The sequence below is a fragment of the Schistocerca serialis genome, chromosome 6, assembly GCF_023864345.2.
Source record: "Schistocerca serialis cubense isolate TAMUIC-IGC-003099 chromosome 6, iqSchSeri2.2, whole genome shotgun sequence".
Lineage (NCBI taxonomy): Eukaryota > Metazoa > Arthropoda > Insecta > Orthoptera > Acrididae > Schistocerca > Schistocerca serialis.
In genome coordinates, this window is record NC_064643.1 from 729,265,646 (window position 1) to 729,291,392 (window position 25,747).

At 38.3% G+C, this 25,747-nt stretch overlaps 1 protein-coding gene across 3 annotated transcripts in view; it reads left to right on the forward strand.

The window, feature by feature from the left end:
* The window catches only part of LOC126483941 (S1 RNA-binding domain-containing protein 1), a 265,993-nt gene extending 250,274 nt beyond the window's left edge, over positions 1 to 15,719 (forward strand). For all 3 annotated transcript variants that reach the window (XM_050107228.1, XM_050107227.1, XM_050107229.1), the window contains one exon: positions 15,348 to 15,719. In XM_050107228.1, the coding sequence (XP_049963185.1) occupies positions 15,348 to 15,532 (185 nt within the window). In that variant the 3' untranslated portion in view covers positions 15,533 to 15,719. The remainder of the gene's footprint in view (positions 1 to 15,347) is intronic.
* Positions 15,720 to 25,747: the final 10,028 nt, after the last annotated feature.

Below are 25,747 nucleotides of genomic sequence, written 5' to 3' on the forward strand. Positions count from 1 at the left end.
GGAGCGTAGTTACTAATAATACTCAGAACTGACTGCAAACTGAGCATCATAAATCAGTAACTCTCATTGTTGTTTTTATATTTCTTTCGTAAGTGTACTCAAAACTAAGAAAGTCATTCACAGGCGTTTTCGTGCCTCGCCGATAGTCGAGCACAACATACAAATAAAAATAAAAAAGAATGTGTGTGTGTGTGTGTGTGTGTGTGTGTGTGTGTGTGTTTGTGAGAGAGAGAGAGAGAGAAATAAAAAGCAATGAGAGAGAGTGTAAAAAATTGTTGTAAAGAAATTGAATCATGGTATTTAAAGAAATCTTTCATTAAAATGACACGTTCCATATCATTACGAAATGTCGTATTCATGATCTATGGAACAAGAGTTAATCTAATGTAATCTAATCTAATCTAATCACATCATATTGATGATTAGCCATGAAGAGTCATGAATTACCGAAATTTTGGCCAATACCAGTAACCAAATCTAAACTTGAAAATAAAAGACGACAATTTTTGTAATAAACCGTGACTGCTATCAAGACCCTTTCGTCCCTGTTATCGAACCACGAAAGATGTCTGATATACCTCCATTCTGAAGTAACAAAGTGTGCATGCATTTAAAGATGAAGTGCATGATGTGAAGTTCTGTGACGGAGATACGAACCCAACACGTAATCCGATTGTTAACTAAGAAAAATCAAATGTTACGTATTGGTTTTTCTTACGAGCCGCTAGGTGTCTGAATCTAAAATAAGGATACAAACTTTTGTGCCTAAGCGACAATCGAACTGCACACCTACCGTGCATCCACGAATATAGCTTAAGTTTCAGTTGCTTACTCATGAACAGTAAGATGTGTGCGTGTTTGACCAGAAATAACGACACCTGTTGCCATTGTTGGAAACACATGAACAGACATTGAAATTGCGCGTTAATTTTCACTAGCAGGTGGGTGTGCACTTGATAAAGCTAGAAATGAAATTATGAATATTTTTGTACTGGATCAGGTTTCAGACCCACATACTTACCTTTGGAGGAGACCTAGAGAAGATTGCAGTCTTGGGAAAAGGAACGAAATGACTGAACTATACTGTTCCGAGAGATTCAGATCCTCGAAAGAGGAGATACGAATTCGAATCACAGTCCAGCACCACATTTTTAAACGTCTCTAGTTCAATCAAGTACAAGTAAAATAAGAGCCCTGTCCCTTTAAATGGCTATCGGTTCATCAAATAAAATAAAATTTCCTAATGTAAGTAAGCTTACTGGCGACTGTATTTCTGTTTACCATGACTTCCGCTGTGTCATTTCCCAACGTAAACCGGCTCTGCCCAGTTGGTAATGAAGGAACGTGATGTTTAATGCGGATTCTGGATTATAACGTCTTTCTCTTGAGGTTACCAGAGGTAAAATAAATCTGTTTGTGCCTCTTAAAAGTAAATACCTGAACCCACGCATTGCACCTGTGATAGCTCGTTCCACCATACCATTGTGGCCACATTACCCAGCCCCAAGAGTGTGCTGTAACGGATGATGTGCTTAAATTACAAAATTAGTCACGGTGGAAAAAATGCGAGTCTATTAAATGGTCGAGTAGAAGCAAGCTTCTGACGCAGAGATTATGCTATTCTCATGCCAGCAGGATGTAAAGACTCTTCTAGGCATCATAGGCTGGATGTGAAGCCATTTTGATTTTTCACAAATTCAGCAAATTTTTTAGTTCGAGAAAATCCCGTTGCAAAGTGTAAAGTTGCCGGATAATTCGATTATTACTGTTATTATTACTATCATTTTATTCATACCGCTGCTGGAACACGACCGTAGTCTTCAGGTAAAACGCGAGACCAGCTAATACGACGTCTGGCGACCGAAAGCACATATCGACAAAATATTTATCGCCCCTTTCCTCTCGGTGCTGAAGCTATGAGTGTAATTCAAGCGAATCTACCATATCATATTAGCTGGTCTCGCGTTTTACCTCAAGACTACGGTCGTAGTCAAGAGTAATGTACTAAGACTGGAGTCAAGACTTCCTCTGGGAAGTGCCGCAGTCTACATGTTGCTAGATCGAGCATATTGCCAGACATAGAATTCTGAGAGGAGCACGACTGTATTGTCCACCTTACGTGAACGACTCGGCGGTCAATTTTTTGGTCTGAGACTGTATCTACAACACATATTGCACGCTGAAGACCCAGAAGAATTTAAAAAAAAAAGTAGTTTATGAGAGCAACGTTAACCATAGCGTTCGAAGTATTCATAGTATTGTATACGTGTGTGTAAACGCTTTCCAATGACCACTCAAGAAAGACAAGGATACACAGTCTAGCTCCAATATTATAAATACGCCACAGTTTGTGGATGAACTCAGACTTAGGTTGATAATAATTGTGAAAATTTAGCAGCACTGTACCCATTGGTGTTAAACTCGTTTTCAACCAACGATTCCCACAGCTACAGGGATACTACTTGTGATACCTCTTAGACAAAATACTTAAGCAGTGTTATCAGACGAAAAGATCAACCTGACACAAACTGTGAGAAGTTTGTTTTACAACCTTCGTACTTGGATATTCAGCTTTTTCCTATTTGAGATATCTGTGATTGTTGCTGCTTAAGACGATTTAAGCAGAAACTAAATTCCCTCAGCTTCGACAATGTTTAAAGAAATCGTCTTATTGGCACTAAATCGTGGTTTGTGAATTGTTTACCGGCCGTACTCTGCCGTATTTTGCCGGTTGGAAGGCAAAAGCTTACTGACAAATTTCACACAGAAATTACTGTTACAGTGTACTTATGGAGCCAAATGAGTGAATTGCGTATTTTCCGGTGAGAAAGAGCACTGGCAAGCAGTCTTCACTACATTAGGTTATTTAAACTGGTGTCACTCTGAGCTAGAATTTATGGTCAGCGACTAAGTGTAAGGTCAACGTTTTGGATGCGAGTTTTGCGACTGTGAAATACTTTCCTACATTATAGAAGCGAATATTAAATTTGAACTAATATTGCGAAAATTTTGTACTTGGACAGCTTAGAATGAAAATACTTCTGTTTATTTCAAAGGGAAACAATAGATTTTCTAAAACACTGTCTGTCATACACAACTTGAAACAGGTCATGTTGACCAAATCATGTGGAAGAACTAACAGCAACGTATATCGGAAGGCAGTAAGATCTCTTGCCTTTTGGTTTGTCAGTACTCGATAGCCATTTCTAGGCGAAAGTAAATGAAGAAAGGCAGTGCGTTTTTGTTACCAAGTAACGTCTTCGTCAATTACTTTAGTTTTAAAGTAATCTACGAGTAATTGCTGGTGTTTGATATTAACATGAAAAGGATTCCGTAGACAGGGAAAGAACCTGTTCATGGGAAACTACATCTATAGTGACCAAAAGGCATTAAATGCTGTTACAGCAGCGGTATGAATAAAATCATATTAATAATAACAGTAATAATCGAATTATCCGGCAACTTCACACTTTGCAGTGGATTTTCACGAACTAAGAAATTTGGTGAATTTGTGAAAAATCAAAATGGCTTCACATCCAGCCTATGATGCCTAGAAGAGTCTTTACATCCTGCTGACATAAGAATAGCATAATCTCTGCGTCAGAAGCTTGCTTCTACTCGACCATTTAATAGACTCGCATTTTTTCCACCGTGACTAATTTTGTAAGCTAAGCACATCATCCGTTACAGCACACTCTTGGGGCTGGGTAATGTGGCCACAATGGTATGGTGGAACGAGCTATCACAGGTGCAATGCGTGGGTTCAGGTATTTACTTTTAAGAGGCACAAACAGATTTATTTTACCTCTGGTAACCTCAAGAGAAAGACGTTATAATCCAGAATCCGCATTAAACATCACGTTCCTTCATTACCAACTGGGCAGAGCCGGTTTACGTTGGGAAATGACACAGCGGAAGTCATGGTAAACAGAAATACAGTCGCCAGTAAGCTTACTTACAATAGGAAATTTTATTTTATTTGATGAACCGATAGCCATTTAAAGGGACAGGGCTCTTATTTTACTTGTACTTGATTGAACTAGAGACGTTTAAAAATGTGGTGCTGGACTGTGATTCGAATTCGTATCTCCTCTTTCGAGGATCTGAATCTCTCGGAACAGTATAGTTCAGTCATTTCGTTCCTTTTCCCAAGACTGCAATCTTCTCTAGGTCTCCTCCAAAGGTAAGTATGTGGGTCTGAAACCTGATCCAGTACAAAAATATTCATAATTTCATTTCTAGCTTTATCAAGTGCACACCCACCTGCTAGTGAAAATTAACGCGCAATTTCAATGTCTGTTCATGTGTTTCCAACAATGGCAACAGGTGTCGTTATTTCTGGTCAAACACGCACACATCTTACTGTTCATGAGTAAGCAACTGAAACTTAAGCTATATTCGTGGATGCACGGTAGGTGTGCAGTTCGATTGTCGCTTAGGCACAAAAGTTTGTATCCTTATTTTAGATTCAGACACCTAGCGGCTCGTAAGAAAAACCGATACGTAACATTTGATTTTTCTTAGTTAACAATCGGATTACGTGTTGGGTTCGTATCTCCGTCACAGAACTTCACATCATGCACTTCATCTTTAAATGCATGCACACTTTGTTACTTCAGAATGGAGGTATATCAGACATCTTTCGTGGTTCGATAACAGGGACGAAAGGGTCTTGATAGCAGTCACGGTTTATTACAAAAATTGTCGTCTTTTATTTTCAAGTTTAGATTTGGTTACTGGTATTGGCCAAAATTTCGGTAATTCATGACTCTTCATGGCTAATCATCAATATGATGTGATTAGATTAGATTAGATTACATTAGATTAACTCTTGTTCCATAGATCATGAATACGACATTTCGTAATGATATGGAACGTGTCATTTTAATGAAAGATTTCTTTAAATACCATGATTCAATTTCTTTACAACAATTTTTTACACTCTCTCTCATTGCTTTTTATTTCTCTCTCTCTCTCTCTCACAAACACACACACACACACACACACACACACACACACATTCTTTTTTATTTTTATTTGTATGTTGTGCTCGACTATCGGCGAGGCACGAAAACGCCTGTGAATGACTTTCTTAGTTTTGAGTACACTTACGAAAGAAATATAAAAACAACAATGAGAGTTACTGATTTATGATGCTCAGTTTGCAGTCAGTTCTGAGTATTATTAGTAACTACGCTCCAGTCCCTAAACCTAGTTACAGAAAGCGAATGAGACGCATTACGTATTCCAGGCCGTAGCAGCCGTGACTTGGAGACACCAGCTATGGTCACTTCCCAGACCGCTGTAGGATCACATCGGTTCGTCTTCTTCCTGCTGGTACTGTAACTGAGATTTGGCAACAAGGCAACGTATGTTTGGCAACTCTGTGATCCACGAGTTACTTCCTGGTGTGCACGGAATTAAGCCTCAAAGTTCACTTGATTTTACCTGTCATTTCCATTGAATAATCTGAGTTATTATCGCTTGCAGGGTAACAAACGATTGAAAATTTACGGTTTCCAGCCCAGGAAAGTCGTTGCAGGTGGAAACCGCAACTAATCTCGACATTCAAATAGCGGTTTACGAGTTCTAGTTCCTATTGCCTTCGCAATAGGAAGCTAAGACCCATACCTCCTCGCCAGCTCTGTGGTAACGTGCTGAGCTGTGAAAAAGCGTCTGTTACGGTTCGCAGTTCCAGTCTCACTGACTGTAACGTTTTTATCCCTTCTGTGAAAGAGCTACAAGCAGTCAGATCAAACATCAATAAGGAAATCGCAAGAAAATGCTTTCAGCTCATAGTGCAATGTTGAAAAACTTACAATGCTGCACAACAGGTAAGGCCTCTTTCCGCTGCTGACAAGCGAATTTTGGGTTTCTAGGAATACGTAACTATATTTATGAAATGCCACATTTGCATACCTCTTGAGTATGACACAGCATACCAACTAAACACAGACCCAATCAAAATCTAAGTGAGTAGTATTTCACTAATTCGTGTCGATAGAGGCATGCTTGTGTACAGATACTTTCGCCGTAAGGTTACCATGGTTAGTTTTATTTCATTTCTCATAATACAGTGCACAATTTTCGTAAGGTTTCCTTTAGGGTTGTTAAAACAATAGTAAACATGAGAGAGAAATTAATCATCAACGATATATGCGAATTCTCAGATGTTACCTATGACAGTCTGACAATGCACATGCAGTTTATTGATTACATGCATGTAGAAAACTTGTTCTGAGTTAAAGCTGTCAAACAAAGTTTGAAGAAGAATAAAATATCACTACCACACGACGGCTAATATAGAAAATACTTTTCTGACATATTATGGCACGATGCGCTCTCCCTGCACATCTTCGAGATGCATCTGCTGCCTGCTGTCTATTAAACCTGAATAGAACAAAATGTCACAGTAGTTAGCCCTTTTTCCACATGCGACTACTTTGGGTTGAGAAGTGAAGGGAATTATGTTCAAAGTTCCATTAGATTGATACCTTCAGCAGAGAGCAGAATTGCGTTTTAAAAAATGTAGCACTGAATGTATTCGAACTCGCGACATCTTATCTATGCTACAAGCTGACACGTAGCTACAGCAGCTCCAGAGCTCGGCAACTATTCCTCCAGAACTTTTGGATTCCACAGCACTGTGAGATTATGCATATGGCCAGGCCTTGACTTCTGAGAGACAAACAGTTACAGCTTTTCTTTTGGACTGAACGACGTTTTCTAGTAACAGATAGCGCAATAGAATAGCTCAAGTGGAAAGGAACACTTCCTATTTAAACTTCTACATCCTACACTGTTGGCAGTTGTGTGTAGGTGGCAGTTACGTGATTTTATTTCTGTGATTACAAAATAGTCGAATGTATGCACTGGGTAGCCGAGGCAGCTAGTTCATGGTGATTCGGTCAACCAAGTAAATGAATTTACTGAACATGCTGCAAATTACTACAGGGAGCCTGTGTGTCAGAATTCTCATCCAGTGTGGCGCAACTGCGTTACGATAGAAAAATGACTCGCAGAGAAGAGGATTTCGTGGTCTGTTGGACGGATGGTAGGTTGTTATACCTATGGTCTGGGTTCGATTCCCACTTCCGTCAATGATTTTAGATAGGGAGAGACAGATTCCATTCTCTCCTGGCTACACCAAGTGAGGAGATATAATGGCTGCGTGGTCTGAAAATTCACATTAAAGATGATATTCCTTCTTTACCAAGTAGGCGGTAGGTTGAACCACAATAAAGTCTGGAGTGGCGACATGTAGAAACTCTATCACCAGTAACCTTTCTTATACTAGTTATTTATTTCAAGTGACGACACAAACGATATGTATGGTCACAGGACACTTATTCCATCTTTTATTTGAGCTTCTGTATGTCGATAAAATTGGTTCTAAACTGGGAATGCAACTCAGACCGCCCTTAACGCGGAATTTGATCCCTTCGTGGCAATACAGCTCGGGTACAATTTGTTGTTTGTTCAAAACTGCAGATTCCTCAACACCTTCACATATTACGCGTGAATGGGATCGAATCCTGGCCCAGCACTAAAGATTTAATTATGTATTATCCAGCTCTATCATGAGACCACCTATCTGCTGGTGGATAATAATTTTGATTTTTAATATATTTTCATTCGTTGTCAACACTAACGATATCTGGCGTTTTTAACTCCCAGTGAGACACAGAACTATTTGCGAGATGACTGTAAGTTCAAGATGCTATTCTGAGCAGCTGGTGGAGAAAAATTCGGTAGCTGACGTCTCTTTGTGTGTAGTCAACAACGATATGTGTGGGGCTCTATTCCCAGTGAGCGCTGAACTCTTCGTCATATTATTTCAGTTCGTCGTGTCATTTAATGTTCATACATATTCTCAACTAGCTGCTCGTGAATAACTTTAATTTTTAATGTCATTTTGTGTTAAATAGTTCAAATGGTTCAAATGGCTCTGAGCACTATGGGACTTAACTTCTATGGTCATCAGTCCCCTAGAACTTAGAACTACTTAAACCTAACTAACCTAAGGACATCACTCACATCCATGCCCGAGGCAGGATTCGAACCTGCGACCGTAGCGGTCACGCGGTTCCAGACTGAAGCGCCTAGAACCGCACGGCCACACCGGCCGGCCCCCACCATCTGGTATCAATGCATTACCCTATCGTCCATTATATATAATCATTTTCATAGTACACTTGATATTATAGATGAGTAGGACACAAGACAGGACATAGATAATGTCCGTTTGACGTCAACAGTGTGTAACATTTTACTTTTTTTGAATAGGACAATGTTCCTCTCCAATAATTTTTAGATTAGTTACAATAAGCTTACGCTGCAAGAGAATTCGCTTGTATTTTTCAATATGTGGTCTGTTGTCGGTTTGAAGGCCTTCCATAACATCGGCAACGTAGTGCAACTCCACCGAGGGCTGTCTGGAGTAGGGTGGAGATAGCAATGTGAAAGTTGCGAGCTGTCGAAGACGATCTTCATATTCGTAATGCGATTAGGACATTGTATACTCTTGACGACGTTTAGCACCTGTGCAGTCAGTCACCCAATTTCAGAATTCATTTTGAGTAATCCTGCTAAATTCCCTAAATATTGTCTTTTTATATTGATGAGTAATATGGATAGTCGTCACGTTCATGTGCCGTCTACAACGCAAATTTAATGTTACTATCCTAGGAACTAACCTGCAATACGTTTTGTATTTCATAATCGGAACTATCTGCATTAACCGTCATCAGAGCAATGTCAGGGAACAGAATGCAGCAGTGCCTTGCTACCTACTTGAGGACCTGCTTGAGTCGTGTTCTAAGGAAAGGGTAGTTGCTGGTTCACATTATATTACACCAGCGAGAAGTACCGACTTTTCCTTTTCTCTGCAAACATCCAGAACTAAATTCAGTAACTAAATGCTAAGAATATATTTGCATTGTGCCAACTCAAAGATCAATAGATATGGATATAGATATAGATACAGATTTTTATATTTAAAGCCATTCTCGTTCTGCGTTGGAATAAACATCATTCATTATTTGCTTGTTCTTGTTACGATTGTTATTGTCATTCTCTCACTCGCAAGAGTTTTCGCATTCCTATTTGGTATCGATGCACATGAAGAGTGGCTATGAAAGAAGGGAATACTGAATGTTACGTCATGCAGAATACACTCATTTACTTCGGCTCCTCGTGATCTACGCTACAGGAGAAGTGAGATACATAAAGTTGACAGTGTGAGGACAGACCTGGTAGCACAACTGTGCAACTACACAGTGTTACCAGATAAAATGGTGCTGCGGAATCGACAGTGTAGTATGGACTTTGCCACAGTAGCAGACAGCTGGTAATTTAGGACCATGACCGTGGATTACACTTTGGTCAGTGCTGGTTAGAGTGCTGCAACTGTAAATGGAAGGCTTTGTTTGATAGTCTTATGCTGATGCTGTCTGAATAAATTATGCCATTGGATACAAAGCGGTTTAGTTTTGAGACCTAACCCACGAGGGGGGAAGGCACAGTGGTCTGCTTCAGGAATTCCAAGCAATAAAACACAAAAAACAACCCAGGAAGGGAGACATGCATTTGGAATCTGTTCATCGCTACGGGGTCAAACAAGAGGGTAACATTACTGAAACAATGATCGGGCTACTTAGTATATAATAGAGCATACAGATTTCAAGGAGGAAACGTATGAAGACGCAGACTTCCTCGTTATCAATATGTGCGGCATATCTTTCGTGTTAACGAAAGTAAATTCCCGCTTTACCTCTTCTTACGTGTCAAATGAAATGAATGCCATGAGGAATAGAATATTTGTTGACTGCGTCTCTTCTTGCTTCCATCCTTACCAACATATTTCTTCATTCTCGTGGTAATCATGACATTCTATGTGTATGCTGCAAAAGATTGCAAGTGGACAAATTCGACATCGAGGTGCAAAGCGTTATATTCAATTCGAATAAGCTTCCGGTGTATTTTTACTTCGTTTGTATTTTTAGATGATTATGAACGTTACGGAAAATTATCTCACATGCTTTATGTTGAATGAGAAACATTGAATGATCCGTTTTGCTTTCCCTACGTTGAAATGATATAATGTCGGCGTCAACAGCCTTCTTCCACGCCGGAAGCTGAAACTTGTATCATTCTGGATTAATGATAATTGAATGTCTCATATGTATACATAGCCCAGAAGGCGACGTCAGAAACCATCAGGGGAGAACGCCGCATAAAAACCAAACCTGCGCGCGCGTCTCCACTCTGAAGAACCGTATCGGAGAATCACGGCAAGCATTTCGCTGAAGAGCTGCCTCGTCAGAGAGCCTAGAAATGGCAGCGTCGTAGCAAGTATTTGTCAACACTCTGATAGTGCATTTACTTCCGGGTGAAGGTCGGCGTTACCTCGCTAAATTCACTTGACATTCGTTTTCCACATCGAAGACTCGTACGATATAATCCACTGCAAGATGACACAATTAGAAAGTATATTTAATTTCTGGACTCCAAGAACGGCGTTCTTCACATAAGTAACACCTGTTTGTGTGTGCATTCGGGAGGACGACGGTGCAATCCCGCGCCCGGCCATCCTGATTTAGGTTTTCAATGATTTCCCTAAATCGCTTCAGGCAAATGCCGGGATGGTTCCTTAGGAAGGGCACGGCCGATTTCCTTCCCCATCCTTCCCTAATCCGAGCTTGTGCTCCGTCTCTAATGACATCGTTGTCGACGGGACGTTAAAACAGTAATCTCCACCTCCTCTGTTCGTGTGTTTAAGGTTGCGTTTTGAGGTTCAGGCAACATCGAAGTGACTATATTCCGCCTCTGGCCGCCAGTGTGTCGTTAGCTCAGAGGTTCCCTTGTGCGTTGCAGTGCTTGTACTATAAGACATAGCAGTTCGAATCACGGTAGAAGCCGCTGAGTACAACCTTTTATTTTCCATTTTAATTAATGGAGTTGCAAACTGCTAGTAAAAATTTCTTATGCGAAATCTGAAGAATGCCTTTAAACATCAATCTTCGTCCGATTTCGACTTAGTAAATTAAGTTAATATCATGGATTTCTGCTTTGCAAATTCCAAGGTGCTTCACTGTAAAATAGACCCTGAAAAGATTCAAACCGACTGTCAACGATATAAATTTGAGCTTTGTTCGTCATATAGGTCTAACATGTCAGAAGGTTGTTTATGAAGTGCACATGTTCATTAATGTAGTTCCCTTCTTCTAAATTTTTGCAATAGCATTTAACTGTAGACGTTTTCTAACACCGGCGTTAGCAATTCCTTTCCGTTCTCTGAAACCTTCAAAACGACAAATTTTTCTGGTTTAAATCTGATGACCTTAACTATCACTTCCGATCAACAATAAATACTTCATGAACCCATACATGGAACTCCAAATGTGCAGTGTTCCTGCACTGCTACAGAGCATGCATTGCAAGGTATTCACACAGTTTATCGCATAGACTTACCATAAGGAATGAAACAAGAACTGTAATACACTTTACACCACAGACGCTCACTCTGGCTTGACGAAAACATCCAAACATTGACCAAAAGTTGCACAAATAATTGAGTTTGAAAGCAAAAGAAACGAGGTATGAAGCATTTATAAATTCATCGAATGTAGTGAGGTGGTTTAATTTCGTCCCAGTCTATAAAATTAATTTCGGGCCAACTCAGCTCTTGCCGATTAATGTAATATAATACCCGCCTACTAATCAGGGCGTCTGTCTCCGTTGCCTTTGAGCGTGAATGGAAATTGTAGAAATTTTCTGTGGAGCAACATTTAATAATAAAGCGTTTTAAATCATCAAAAGCGATGAGCGGTAGCAGGCGCTTTCGATAAAGAACGGGGGAGTGCAGCGCCGCTGCTGTCGCCACGGCCGCTGCCAGTAGCCAGCAAATGGATCCCGGAGCTTTGCCGCATACGGCGTCCAGAGGAGGACAGTCTGCAGGAAATCTGCCGCAAAATCGTTACTGGATAAAATTTTGATATCGGTGTGTCACAAAGCGAAATAGATTGAATCTGCGCTACCATTACATTCACGTCTTCAGCATTCAGACAGAAGAGGCTATAAAAATATTTTATGCCAGCTGCTCTCGATCCACTGACATTATGAACAGAATCAACGCACGCTACCGCTAGACCACAGGCGTAATCAGCCTAGAGTTTCTCTATCATGGGACAAGTTTTCCTCCAGGAAGTGCCGCAGTCTACAGTGTTGCCAGATTGTGCAGATAACCGGACTTAGAGAATTAGCGAGTTGGCCAGTTTTTTTGTCCCATGTCGCGATCGGCGCGGACTTTGCCTCTGAAGCGGCCGGCCGCCGGTCAAGTTTTATGTCAAAGAGTGTACATATGGAGTGGACACTGTCATTGTTTTAACACATGGCCTAATTGCGTAACACTTATTTCACAGTTAAGTTGAAGCATTGTTATTGTTCTAAAAAACACAGATTTCTTGTCTGAAACTCAGCTGTGGACTGACTGTCTCGAGACCAGAAATCAGGCTCTTATATATATTCTCACAATAATAGGTGTTGAAACTACACATTGTTCGAAGTTAAATTTACAGAAATTACAATTAAAAGTGAACTCATTCGATTAACTGAATACATTGAAAAATTGGTTCTTTTTAACAGTTTCTTCTACGACAAGAGTTAGGCCAAATTATTTGTGTAAATCCTGAAATTAACAAATATTGTTATGCAAGCAACACGTTTGACAAAACTGTTAACTACTTTGGAATTAATTAAGGGCTGGCTTTGCTAACATGTTTTCTAATAGAGCCAAATAAATACTTAAAGAATGCTAGTGTTTCATCTTCAAAACGTTTATGATTATTATAGAATTTGTATTTGTTTATAAGTCAACAATAGAATTTAAGTAACAAAACAACTACTGATTTCACCGTATACCAAAAGGTATTAACAAGACATAGTGAAAATAAATTGGAAAAGCAATTACATACATAAAACTAAGCACATAACTAGATCTGGTGTTATATTCTTTAACACTGAGGGCCAACCTTTCTCTTTTATGAAAATGCAGATTATACTCACATATGTTAATGGTACTTAATTCAAAAATGAAAAAGGAGGCGGATGGCAAAACAAAGAGAGGAAGTAAAAAATACTCCCGCTTGCTTTGTCACAAGTTGTAGCAGTACTGACTTGGTTATCATAGTCTCACCTTGGTAGCACCACTCTCAATCACCCCAAAGCTACAAGTCTGAGCGAGTGTGGGATGGTGTTTGCTCAAAGATTTACACCACACCTCAGTTTAGCTTACACTAATACCATTGAACCAGATCAACCATATAATTACAGTGGTAAATTTGATCTATTGCGGCACAAAAACACAGTTCACAAATACATTAAAAGTCACAATTTGCACTAAGCACCAACTTGTAGTAAATCATTACAAAGTATTACACTTCACTAACTCAACTAATCCAGTCCATAATTAGCTCATAGTGTATAACAATCACTCATCTTGATGACAATGTTATTCCACACTTGTGCTAGTCACAACACAGTTCAGTTACAGTGTTCCTTAATTTGATGTGCTGTAATCACTTGAAAGTCTTTAGTCTTTAAATTTAAGAGTTTGTGCTGCACGTTTGCAGTGCACGTATTTTCTCATACAAAAAGGTACATGACTGTAGCGTGAACCAATACCAAAAGTACAACTGGCAGAGATTGTACTCGTGGATGTCTAACTGTGGATTGCCAATTTTGGATGGTATCTGACTACTTATGTGGGTGCAAGAACAAACTGTTATTTTGTAAATTACATTGTACATTGAAAATCAGTTTGGCTTGATGGTACTGTTTTGGATGAACTACAAGAACTAACCTGATCTTGGCTTATAAAAATGTTGCTGGCCACTGTTCACCTTATGCATTGTGAATCCCCTTATTTACAAGTATTAGCACCATATTGCAAAGTAGGATAAATTGTGTGAAATTACTGATTAATTTATATGAAAAAAAATTAATGATTGTATGTAGTCGAAGATCAGAATCAAACAGTGGTTGTAGTAACATCTGCAATTGGAATTGGCTATGTCTCATAACTTCATTTTAATTATTTCAGAAGATAATTAGTTTTAGATAGTTTAAAGTATTTTCCTGTTAATTCAAGGCTTTAATGTTCTTTTTGTGTATGTCATTATATGGAATTATGCTGATTAGCTCACAAAATTTTTCATGTATCAAACTATAGTGCTTACTTTAATTAGCTGTAGTTTTTAATTGACATGCTTTATAGCCATACTAATGATATTCCTGGAATCAAGCTAGCCAAAAGGAATATCCAAACAATAAATTTAAATGGGGGCAAGCTTAATTGCACTTTAGGAATATTTAAACATACTTCATATAGTATTTATATATCAGTATTGAAAGTGTAGCGTAAAATTAAGAGAAGAAGAAAAAATACTTATTATCATGGATCAAAAACATAACAGATGGAGTGGAACCAATGTGCTCTTGTCACTCTAGTGATTACCCATATGGAGATAAGGAGGCCTGGAAATTAATCCTGTAAACAGCCATTGAATTACAAGCTGTGTGTACAGTTGCACCTTCTTGTTGAAACCATGTCCATCTGTGATAATGAAGTTCTGGGAAGAAGGTGGTTTGGGGCATCGTAATGTAACAGTCTGAATTAAAAGTCAACAGTAATTTTCTTTTCCTCAAAAAAGCACAGGCCGGTACGTTCCTACTGCAAAGCACACTGTTACTTTTGGGGTGTGTGGAGGGAATTCATGTAATATCTGGGATTTTCAGTACATCAGTATTTACACTTACGTTTCTTAACAAGCCCATTTAAATGAAACTGGGCGTAATCAGGTGTTTTCATTGTGCACCATGGTTTCATGAAAGACACTAAACTATTCCTAATCACCGTCACTAAGTTATTGACATACCTAAATTTTGTATTGGTGCTAATGAAGGCCTCTGTGCAGAATCCTTCACACTGTTCACCTGTTAATCCGTAAACTTACAGCACACAAGTGAACTAACTGTTTAAGAGACTGTATCACAGATGTCCTAAGTCTCCATGTTTTCGGGCAGAAGGGCTGTGTTGATAGGGCCAGGTGTATTCGTCTTCTTTACGGAAACAGTTGTGTTGAAGTTTTCAACTCATCTCAAAATGGTATTGTAGTCTGGAACAGGTCAATGGACCAAATATTAAAATGGGTGCAAAAGTTTCATTGTGTCTGCATCATGACTCATTGCTTACGAAAAATCGCCAACAGTTATCTGTTTCAATAAATTTTTGTAATACATTTGCTGAGTGCCTCTTCAAAAAATTTAACCTTGTGTTTCTTTTACAGGCTGTGTACGTAATGTTACACAATTTGGGGCATTTGTGGATATAGGTGTTGGGAGCAATGGACTGGTACATATTTCCAAAATGAAAGGTGCAATCCTCCGTGTGGGTCAGAAAGTGGAAGTAAAGGTTCTTTCAGTAGATCTAAGAAGGAAGAGAATTTCTTTAGCACTTGAGAAAGCGTTTTAATTTACTTCAGGGTTTTTTTTTATTTTTATTTTTTTATTTAAAGAATATTTGTAATTTTTTACGAACTCTGTTCCTGACTTCGAGTCTGACTGAAGGATGCAAGCTGTTTGTATTGAATTTATCCATACTGTATATTATAACTTGTTTTGTAAAGATTTCTGTGTAAAAATAAAGAATACTTTTATTACTTAGTGTGTTTTTTTTGGATCAGGAATCATGCATACCACTGCAGGATCTGGCAGTACTAATGTAATCGCACTTTCACAATTTAGCTTTCCTTTTTTCTTATTTGCCACTATTACTGAATGTTCAGAAGCTTTTTAAAACAGTTACATGGAAAGTTTGAACAGTGTAACCCTCACAGTAATAATAAGGGATTAATTCTGTACTAATGGAAAAGATAAGCTGTCTTTTATATACTATAGAATTTTCTGATACTTTCTTTTCAGTTTTTGCAACATTTCAAAAATATAGGTAAAATGAAGCATTACTAATTCAGTCATTAATTTTCAATATTTGTAAGAGAAAAAAGTCTGTCACTTGCTTTATCAGATACTGAACTTACGTGATCATTCGATTTCACATCCCTACAGAGTGTTACACAGCGAAGTTAGGAAAAGCCTACTAGTATTTTAATCCATAAATGAAAGGATGTGCAGACTCAGACTAAGGGGGAAATTTAGGAATATATCAGTAATGAATGCACATGCACCAACAGAGGAAAAAGGGGATATAATGAAAGAACAGTTCTGCGAAGTACTTAAATGTTACCTGATGCTAGTAATATGAGATTTTATTGCACAAATATGGAGGAATGAACATTCACATGGAGTTTCTAGAAAATATTCACTACGTGAAGAAAACAATGAGAATGGAGACTTACTATGCCAATTTGCATCAAGGAGTAATATGATTATCAAAAGTACCTGCTTCCCTTAGAAAAGGATCCATCTCGGTGCTTGGAAGTCTGCAGTCAATGGAGAAGTCAATCAGATTGACCATATTTCAGTGATTGCACGCCACTCCACGTCATGGATATACAGAGCTGCAGAGGACCAAAATGCGACTCGGACCACTTTGTGCTAAAATCAGTCCTGAGAGAGAAACTGTCACTAATAAATGGCAAAAGAATAGGAAAGATAATGAAATAGAATACAGACAAACTGAAAATCTCTGATGAAGTAAAAAATACCAAGTAACTCTAAGCAGGAAGTTGAGCAATGGAGAGACTGCAGTAAGAGTAGATGAAAGGTGGAACAGGATTGAAAAAGCCATTAAAGATGCTGCAGAGGAAATAGTAGGCATAAGAAGGAACAAAAGAACCCAGGAATGGTTTGATGAAGATTGCAGGTCAGCAATATAGGAAAATAACAGGGCAAGAACAAAAGTGCTACAGAGAGAAACCAGAAATAATGTGTAACAATATAGAGAATTAAGGAGAAGAGCTAACAGACTTTGCAAGAGAAAGAAAAGAGAGTGGACTAAGAAGAAATTTCAAGAATTAGAAAAGTTAAAGGAACAGAGTGAAATAAGGAAGTTCTATCATGCTGTGGGCAAAATGATGATTAGATTCCAGCCAAAAACAGTGGCCTGTTCCAGTAAAGGTGGGAAAATGATACGGGAGGAAGAACAGATAGTGGGAAGATGGGTCGAGTATTTCAAAGATACACTAAGCAACAGCCTAGAAGATGAAGAGACAGCTGCACAGGAGGAAGGAGTGGAACTGGATACCAATGAGGCAAGAAAGCCAACACTACAAGAGGTCTCCCAGGCTGTGCACAAGTCAAAACACAATTGAGCCTTTGGGGAAGGCAGCATAATCCCTGGATTAATAAAAACTGGTGGTGAGGCTGTAATAAAGGAACTGTACACATAAATATCATATATATGGGAAACAGAAGCTATGCCATATAATTGGAGAACTGGAAAAATAATCCCCATTTTTAAAAAAAGGGAACAGAACAGTATGTGAAAACTGTAGAGGTATAACACTCCTAAGCATAGCTTATAAGATCTTCACAAGTATATTAAATGAAAGGATACAGAAGTGTGCAGAAGGCATACTAGGGGAATATCAGTGTGGCTTTTGACCAGAGAGAGGAACAACTGATCAAATTTTTGTGATAAGACAAATGATATAGATCTGCATATACTATTCATCGACTTCAAACAAGCCTTTGACAGCATAAACTGGCAAGAACTATACATAATACTGGAAGAAGTTGGTATATATGCTAAACTAATAAGACTAATCAGAATGAAAATACAGACACGAGATCAAAAGTAAAGGTTCTTAGCGGAACAAGTGAAAGCTTTGGCTTTAATAAAGTTGTGAAGCAAGGTGGTAGTCTCTCCACTGTCCTATTCAATATAGCCCTGCATAGTGTAGTAAATAAAATCAACAAAAGAGGCACCATATTTATGAAAACTAGCCAGTTATGTGCTTATGCTGATGACACTGCTGTAGTAGGAAGAAATATCAATACATGCCAAGAAACATACTGGACAATGGAAACAGAAACCTTAAAATTGGCCTCATAGTAAATGAAAACAAAACAAAATATGTGGTAAAGTCACAATCTGAGGCCAAGAGAACCCCTAAAAAACTAAACATCAATGGGAAATGCTTCATAGGAGTGTCCTCTCGTAATTACTTAGGAGTCCTAATAACAAATGATAACGGTATTGGAAAGGCTATAAGAGAAAGAATACAAGCAGGAAACAGAGCTTACTTTGCAACTATGCAACTTTTCATAAACAGCATTATTACAAGAAACGCAGAACTGCTGATATATAAATCCCTAATTCACCCAGTTATCACATAGAGGCAGAGTTATGGACATTGACAGAAGATGATAAAAATGCTCTAAGAACCTTTGAGCGGAAAATACTATGCAAAATCTATGGGCTAATAAGGGAGGCAGAAGGCTGGAGAATATGCTACAAAGCCGAATTACAAGAGTTAATATAAGGTAGGGAATCACAATGAATACAATGGCTAGGACATTAGGAGAGAATGGCAGAGGATAGAATTCCAAAGAAAATGATTAAAGGTGTGATCCATTCAGCTAGGCTTAAAGGAAGACCTACAAGAAGATGGATTGATGATGTAATAATGGATTTCACAAGTGTGGGAGTCTGGGGGTGGAAAAGAGCAGCAAATAACAGAGAAGTGTGGAGGAAGATCATTGAAGAAGCCAAGGCTCACCAAGGTCTGTTGCCCTACTGAAGAAGAATACGTGCTTTACCCACGACTGAACCTATGTGATCATTCAGTTTCACATCCATACAGTGTGTTGCACCCAGGTATTTGTGTGAGTTACAGATTCCAACAGTGACTCATTGATATTATAATCATAGGATACTGTGTATTTTCGTTTTGTAAAGTGCACAATTTTAGCATTTCTGAACATTTAAAGGAAGTTGCCAATCTTTGAACCACTTTGAAATCTTATCAACATCTGACCGAATATTTATGCAGCTTTTTCCAGATACTACCTCATTATAGATAACTGTGTCATTTGCAAAAACTCTTGATTACTATTAATATTGTCTGCAAGGTCATTAATGTACAACACGAACAGCAAGTTTTCCAACACACTTGCCCAGAGCACACATGAAGTTACTTCTACATCAGACAATGACTCTCCATCCAAGATAACGTGTTGTGTCCTCCCTACCAAAACCTTCTCATTCCAGTTGCAAATTTCACTTGATCCTCCATATGATCATACCTTTGACAGATTAGATTAGATTAGATTAATACTAGTTCCATGGATCATGAATACGATATTTTGTAATGATGTGGAACGAGTCAAATTTTCCAATACATGACATAATCAAGTTAATTTAACAACATACTTAAGTTAATATAGCAACTTTTTATTTTTTGTGTTTTTTTTATTATTTTTATTTTATTTTATTTATTTATTTATTTTCTTAATTTATATCTAAAAATTCCTCTATGGAGTACAAGGAGCTGTCATTCAGAAATTCTTTTAATTTCTTCTTAAATACTTGTTGGTTATCTGTCAGACTTTTGATACTATTTGGTAAGTGACCAAAGACTTTAGTGGCAGTATAATTCACCCCTTTCTGTGCCAAAGTTAGATTTAATCTTGAATAGTGAAGATCGTCCTTTCTCCTAGTATTGTAGTTATGCACACTGCTATTACTTTTGAATTGGGTTTGGTTGTTAATAACAAATTTCATAAGAGAGTATATATACTGAGAAGCTACTGTGAATATCCCTGGATCCTTAAATAAATGTCTGCAGGATGATCTTGGGTGGACTCCAGCTATTATTCTGATTACACGCTTTTGTGCAATAAATGGTTTATTCCTCAGTGATGAATTACCCCCAAAATATGATGCCATATGAAAGCAATGAGTGAAAATAGGCGTAGTAAGCTAATTTACTAAGATGTTTATCACCAAAATTTGCAGTGACCCTTATTGCATAAGTAGCTGAACTCAAACATTTCAGCAGATCATCAATGTGTTTCTTCCAATTTAATCTCTCATCAATGGACACACCTAAAAATTTGGAATATTCTACCTTAGCTATATGCTTCTGATTAAGGTCTATATTTATTAATGGCGTCATACCATTCACTGTACAGAACTGTATGTACTGTGTCTTATCAAAATTCAGTGAGAGTCCGTTTACAAGGAACCACTTAGTAATTTTCTGAAAGACAGTATTGACAATTTCATCAGTTAATTCTTGGTTGTCAGGTGTGATTACTATACTTGTATCATCAGCAAAGAGAACTAACTTTTCCTCTTCATGAATATAGAATGGCAAGTCATTAATATATATTAAGAACAACAAAGGACCCAAGACTGACCCTTGTGGAACCCCATTCTTGATAGTTCCCCAGTTTGAGGAATGTGCTGATCTTTGCATGTTATGAGAACTACTTATTTCAACTTTCTGCACTCTTCCAGTTAGGTACGAATTAAACCATTTGTGCACTGTCCCGCTCATGCCACAATACTTGAGCTTGTCTAGCAGAATTTCATGATTTACACAATCAAAAGCCTTTGAGAGATCACAAAAAATCCCAATGGGTGGTGTTCGGTTATTCAGATCATTTAAAATTTGATTGGTGAAAGCATATATGGCATTTTCTGTTGAAAAACCTTTCTGGAAACCAAACTGACATTTTGTTAGTACTTCATTTTTACAGATATGTGAAGCTACTCTTAAATACATTACTTTCTCAAAAATTTTGGATAAAGCTGTTAGAAGGGAGATTGGATGGTAATTGTTGACATCAGATCTATCCCCCTTTTTATGCAAAGGTATAACAATAGCATATTTCAGTCTATCAGGGAAAATGCCCTGTTCCAGAGAGCTATTACACAGGTGGCTGAGAATCTTACTTATCTGTTGAGAACAAGCTTTTAGTATTTTGCTGGAAATGCCATCAATTCCATGTGAGTTTTTGCTTTTAAGCAAGTTTATTATTTTCCTAATTTCAGAGGAAGAAGTGGGTGAGATTTCAATTGTATCAAATTGCATAGGTATGGCCTCTTCCATTAACAGCCTAGCATCTTCTAATGAACACCTGGATCCTACTATATCCACAACATTTAGAAAATGATTATTAAAAATATTTTCAACTTCTGACTTTTTGTTCGTAAAGTTTTCATTCAATTTGATGGTAATACTGTCTTCCTCTGCTCTTGGTTGACCTGTTTCTCTTTTAATAATATTCCAAATTGTTTTAATTTTATTATCAGAGTTGCTGATTTCAGACATGATACACATACTCCTGGATTTTTTAATAACTTTTCTTAATATAACACAGTAGTTTTTATAATGTTTGATAGTTTCTGGGTCACTACTCTTTCTTGCTGTCAGATACATTTCCCTTTTCTGGTTACAAGATATTTTTATACCCTTAGTAAGCCATGGTGCAAGGGTTCTTACGAGTATATTTAACTATTTTCTTGGGGAAGCAGTTTTCAAATACATTTACAAAAATGTCATGAAATAAATTATATTTTAAATTGGCATCAGGTTCACGGTACACCTCATCCCAGTCTAACTGCTGTAGACTTTCCCTGAAATTTGCAATTGTTAAATCGTTGACTGAACATACTACTTTGGAGGACTGTTTAGTATTGCTGAATCGAGCTATGTCATATATTGTAACTAGCTGTGCACCATGGTCAGAAAGACCATTCTCAACAGGCTGAGCATTTATCTGGTTAAACTTATCTTGGTCTATAAAGAAGTTATCTATCAGTGAGCTGCTATCTTTTACCACCCGAGTAGGAAAATCAATAACGGGTGTAAAATTGAAAGAACTGAGTAATACTTCAAGGTCATTTTTCCTATTACCCTCTTTCAGAGAATCTACATTGAAGTCCCCACAAATAATAATTTGCTTCCCCCTGTCTGACATATAGCACAACAAGGAGTCCAAATTTTTCAGAAATAGATGAAAATTTCCTGATGGGGACCTATATACAGTTACAATTGTAAATGTTCCTTTATTTAATTTAAGCTCACACAATAAGCATAGAGGCGGTACTGATTCAAAAGCTTTTTGGAAATCATTAAATTCTCTATCCACCTGACTGCCTCAATCCATAGCTTTCAGTATGCTCATATGGGAAAAGTGTGGGTTGGGTTTCACTTGACCGTGTTCTCGGAATCCGTGCTGGTTTGCATGGAGGAGGTCATTCTGTTTGAGATACCTCATTATGTTTGAATTCAGAATATGTTCTAAGATTCTACAACAAATCAAGGTCAGGGATACTGTTTGGTAGCTTTGTGGATTACTCCTCCTACCCTTCTGGTAGACTGGTGCAGTCTGTGCTTTTTTCCAAAAACTGGGCTTTTTTTTCATTTGAGAGATCTATGGTAGATTATAGTTAGAAGAGGGGCTAACTCGGCCACCAATTCAGTATAGAATCTGACAGAGATTCCATTGGGTCCTGGAGCTTTATTCAATTTTAACGATTTCAACTGTTTCTCAACACCATTGACACTAACGCTTATTTCACTCATCTTTTCAGGGGTACGAGGATTAAATTGGGGCAGTTCTTCAGGGTTTACATTTGCAAAGGAACATTTGAAAATGGAGTTTGAAGTGTTATATGCTGTTTAGGCAAATGAAATTCCATACTCCTTGTGTAGTACAAGGAAAGATCATCGTGACAGAATATTATTAAGCAGGGAGTAAGTCGCAGAACATATACTGTGCACAGGTGTTTGTTTTCTTATATGCAGACATTAAACAGGAAGTGTGGAATAAAAGAAAATAGCCAAGGTGTGGCGACAAATAAACAGCATCACCTGCCATGGGCGGGGCCTGTTACTTTTTGGCATCGCAGCTTGGGGGTGGCTTGACCGTCAAAGAGCAACTATATGACAAGATGGTTTTGTGACAAACAAAATGTATTGTAATCTTGAATGTCATGTTGAGCCTTCATGGCGTATATGGCATGAAAAGATGTGTTCTACTCTAATTCATAAGCCACTCTAATGATCTGTGCACCTATTCAAGGAAATGTATGTTTGTAAAACGGAACTAGTGAATATGCTTTCGTGAGTAGAAGTTATCTTCTTTTTCTCCAATACCAGTTGCAGAATGTGAAGAAGTCAAGCCTTTCCTCAGCTACACACAAGATTTCAGAGACAATGATTAGCAGGACTTCTACTCAAGAGAATAAACTACCACAACCAGATTAAAGAGAAAAAGGTAAATATGTCAGATTTTATGTCGGGTGACAGATTTCATTAAGTGTTCTGACTTGGCTTCAAGTACAAGGAGTGAGCCAGCAGCTACATAAAACCTTAAACCAACAAGAAAAACACTTCATTTGGCTCCCAGTGTACAGGACGTGGAGCATGGAAGCAAAAGGAAGAAAATTAAGATCTATTGATTTACAAAATTTTGAAATTCAATGAGTGATAAATTACGGCATTGTTAAGAGCAACAAGGATTAAACAAATGTAGAAACTACAAGTGAACGGACATAACTATATTGCGTAAACTCAGTAATGATCTGTTAAGAAGAAAGTTAACAGAAACATTGGAAGAATTCATGAAACCTCAAGGCAAACCATCCTTATACAATTGTACAAATATTATGGCAACTTCAGTTAAATTTACGTGTCACGTAAACAATGTTGACACGTGAATGAAGGAATGTTTTAATTGCAACGGAATAATATCTCAGTGGGTCCGGAGAAGAAGATTTCAAATCCTGACATTGATGGAGATGCAGAGCAACGCTGCAGGGGTGCTGCTGTACAACACAGTGCAGTCCACGTATCACTGTGTTTGAGACATCAGCTGCACTGGACGGGGAAAATCATCGCAGTACATTACCAAGTAGACGTGATTGCATTGGCTACATGATGAGGGAGTGCAGTTCGTCAGAAAGGTTGAGCTGCTCAGGAAATACAGAAATCCACTTTGGACACTGTTTCATCTAGACAGTCACACAGTGTTTCGGTGTTTACACGTTTAAGAAAATTGTGCAGTAACTATTTATTAGAGTAATAGTGGGTACATAATAGAGGATATTTGCATTGTATGCCAGTCATCACTAGAAAAATGTCTCCAGGATGGTTTAAGGGTTTATTACAACAAATATTTGATGAAATGAATTATAATTTTAAGAAATTATCTGACAGTAGAAAGCAACTATCTGACAAATTAGAAGACAAGTAATGAACTCTGTCAAGATAAAAAAACAAAAGAAGAACTGAAATCGCAGATAACAGAACTTGCCAGACAGGAAATATAAGCTAAGTTAACTAACATTGCCAGCACATGGACCCAGTTACCTTGGATGTTCAAGAAAGAGATCAATAACCAATGCAGTTTATTTACTATCAAAAACAGTCTTGATTGTAATTTATTTATTACGGTGACCGGTTTCGGCCACTACTGTGGTCATCTTCAGACCAATGAGTAAGGATCTCCTTCTGCTGAAGAGAGTTATTCTCCAGCAGGAGGTCCTTACTCATTGGTCTGAAGATGACCACAGTAGTGGTCGAAACCAGTCACCGTAATAAATAAATTGTGATCAAGACTGTTTGTGATAGTAAATATTTGTAACACTTTGATCACTGGTCACTCCCACAATGTATTCAAAAGAAATCAATGCAATTTAGTTCATGAAGAAGTAAAAGAGCAGTTCAAAAAATTAGTTGGTAAAATTAACAAAGTAGGTCAATTGGCCATTAGAAATTTAAACCAGATTATAGAGCGAATCTCAGGGGTGAATGAGTGTGTAGCTGTTTTAGAACAATGCAAAGAATTTAGAGAAGTAGCTAAAAAACCTGAAATGCTTTCTAATTTGGAGGAACGATTACACAAATTTGTAAATTGTTCCAAGCAAGAGAAAGTAGAATTGATTAATACTAACACTCCTTCTAAGGAAGGTACTGAAGAATGCTGATCAAAGCATGTTAAATTTTATCCTATTAAATAATCAAACACCAATCACCAATACAGTATTGCATTGTTTGCAATAGTATTTTCAAGATGTGGGTAAGTCGCGACACCTATTAACTGGTAAAGGCCGACACTTTACTAGCCATAATTTTAAGGAATTCTTGGCTTGGGAAGGGTAAGACACAAAACTATATCCAAGTGTAGACCAGAAACTACTAATTGTGAACATGTAATGAAGGAATTAGGACAATTGTGTAAAACATACCATTCTACAAAGCAGACTACCTGGGCACAACTAGTGCTGGAATTTCAAGTAATCCTTATGAATTACCATGTACACTCCTGGAAATGGAAAACAGAACACATTGACACCGGTGTGTCAGACCCACCATACTTGCTCCGGACACTGCGAGAGGGCTGTACAAGCAATGATCACACGCACGGCACAGCGGACACACCAGGAACCGCGGTGTTGGCCGTCGAATGGCGCTAGCTGCGCAGCATTTGTGCACCGCCGCCGTCAGTGTCAGCCAGTTTGCCGTGGCATACGGAGCTCCATCGCAGTCTTTAACACTGGTAGCATGCCGCGACAGCGTGGACGTGAACCGTATGTGCAGTTGACGGACTTTGAGCGAGGGCGTATAGTGGGCATGCGGGAGGCCGGGTGGACGTACCGCCGAATTGCTCAACACGTGGGGCGTGAGGTCTCCACAGTACATCGATGTTGTCGCCAGTGGTCGGCGGAAGGTGCACGTGCCCGTCGACCTGGGACCGGACCGCAGCGACGCAC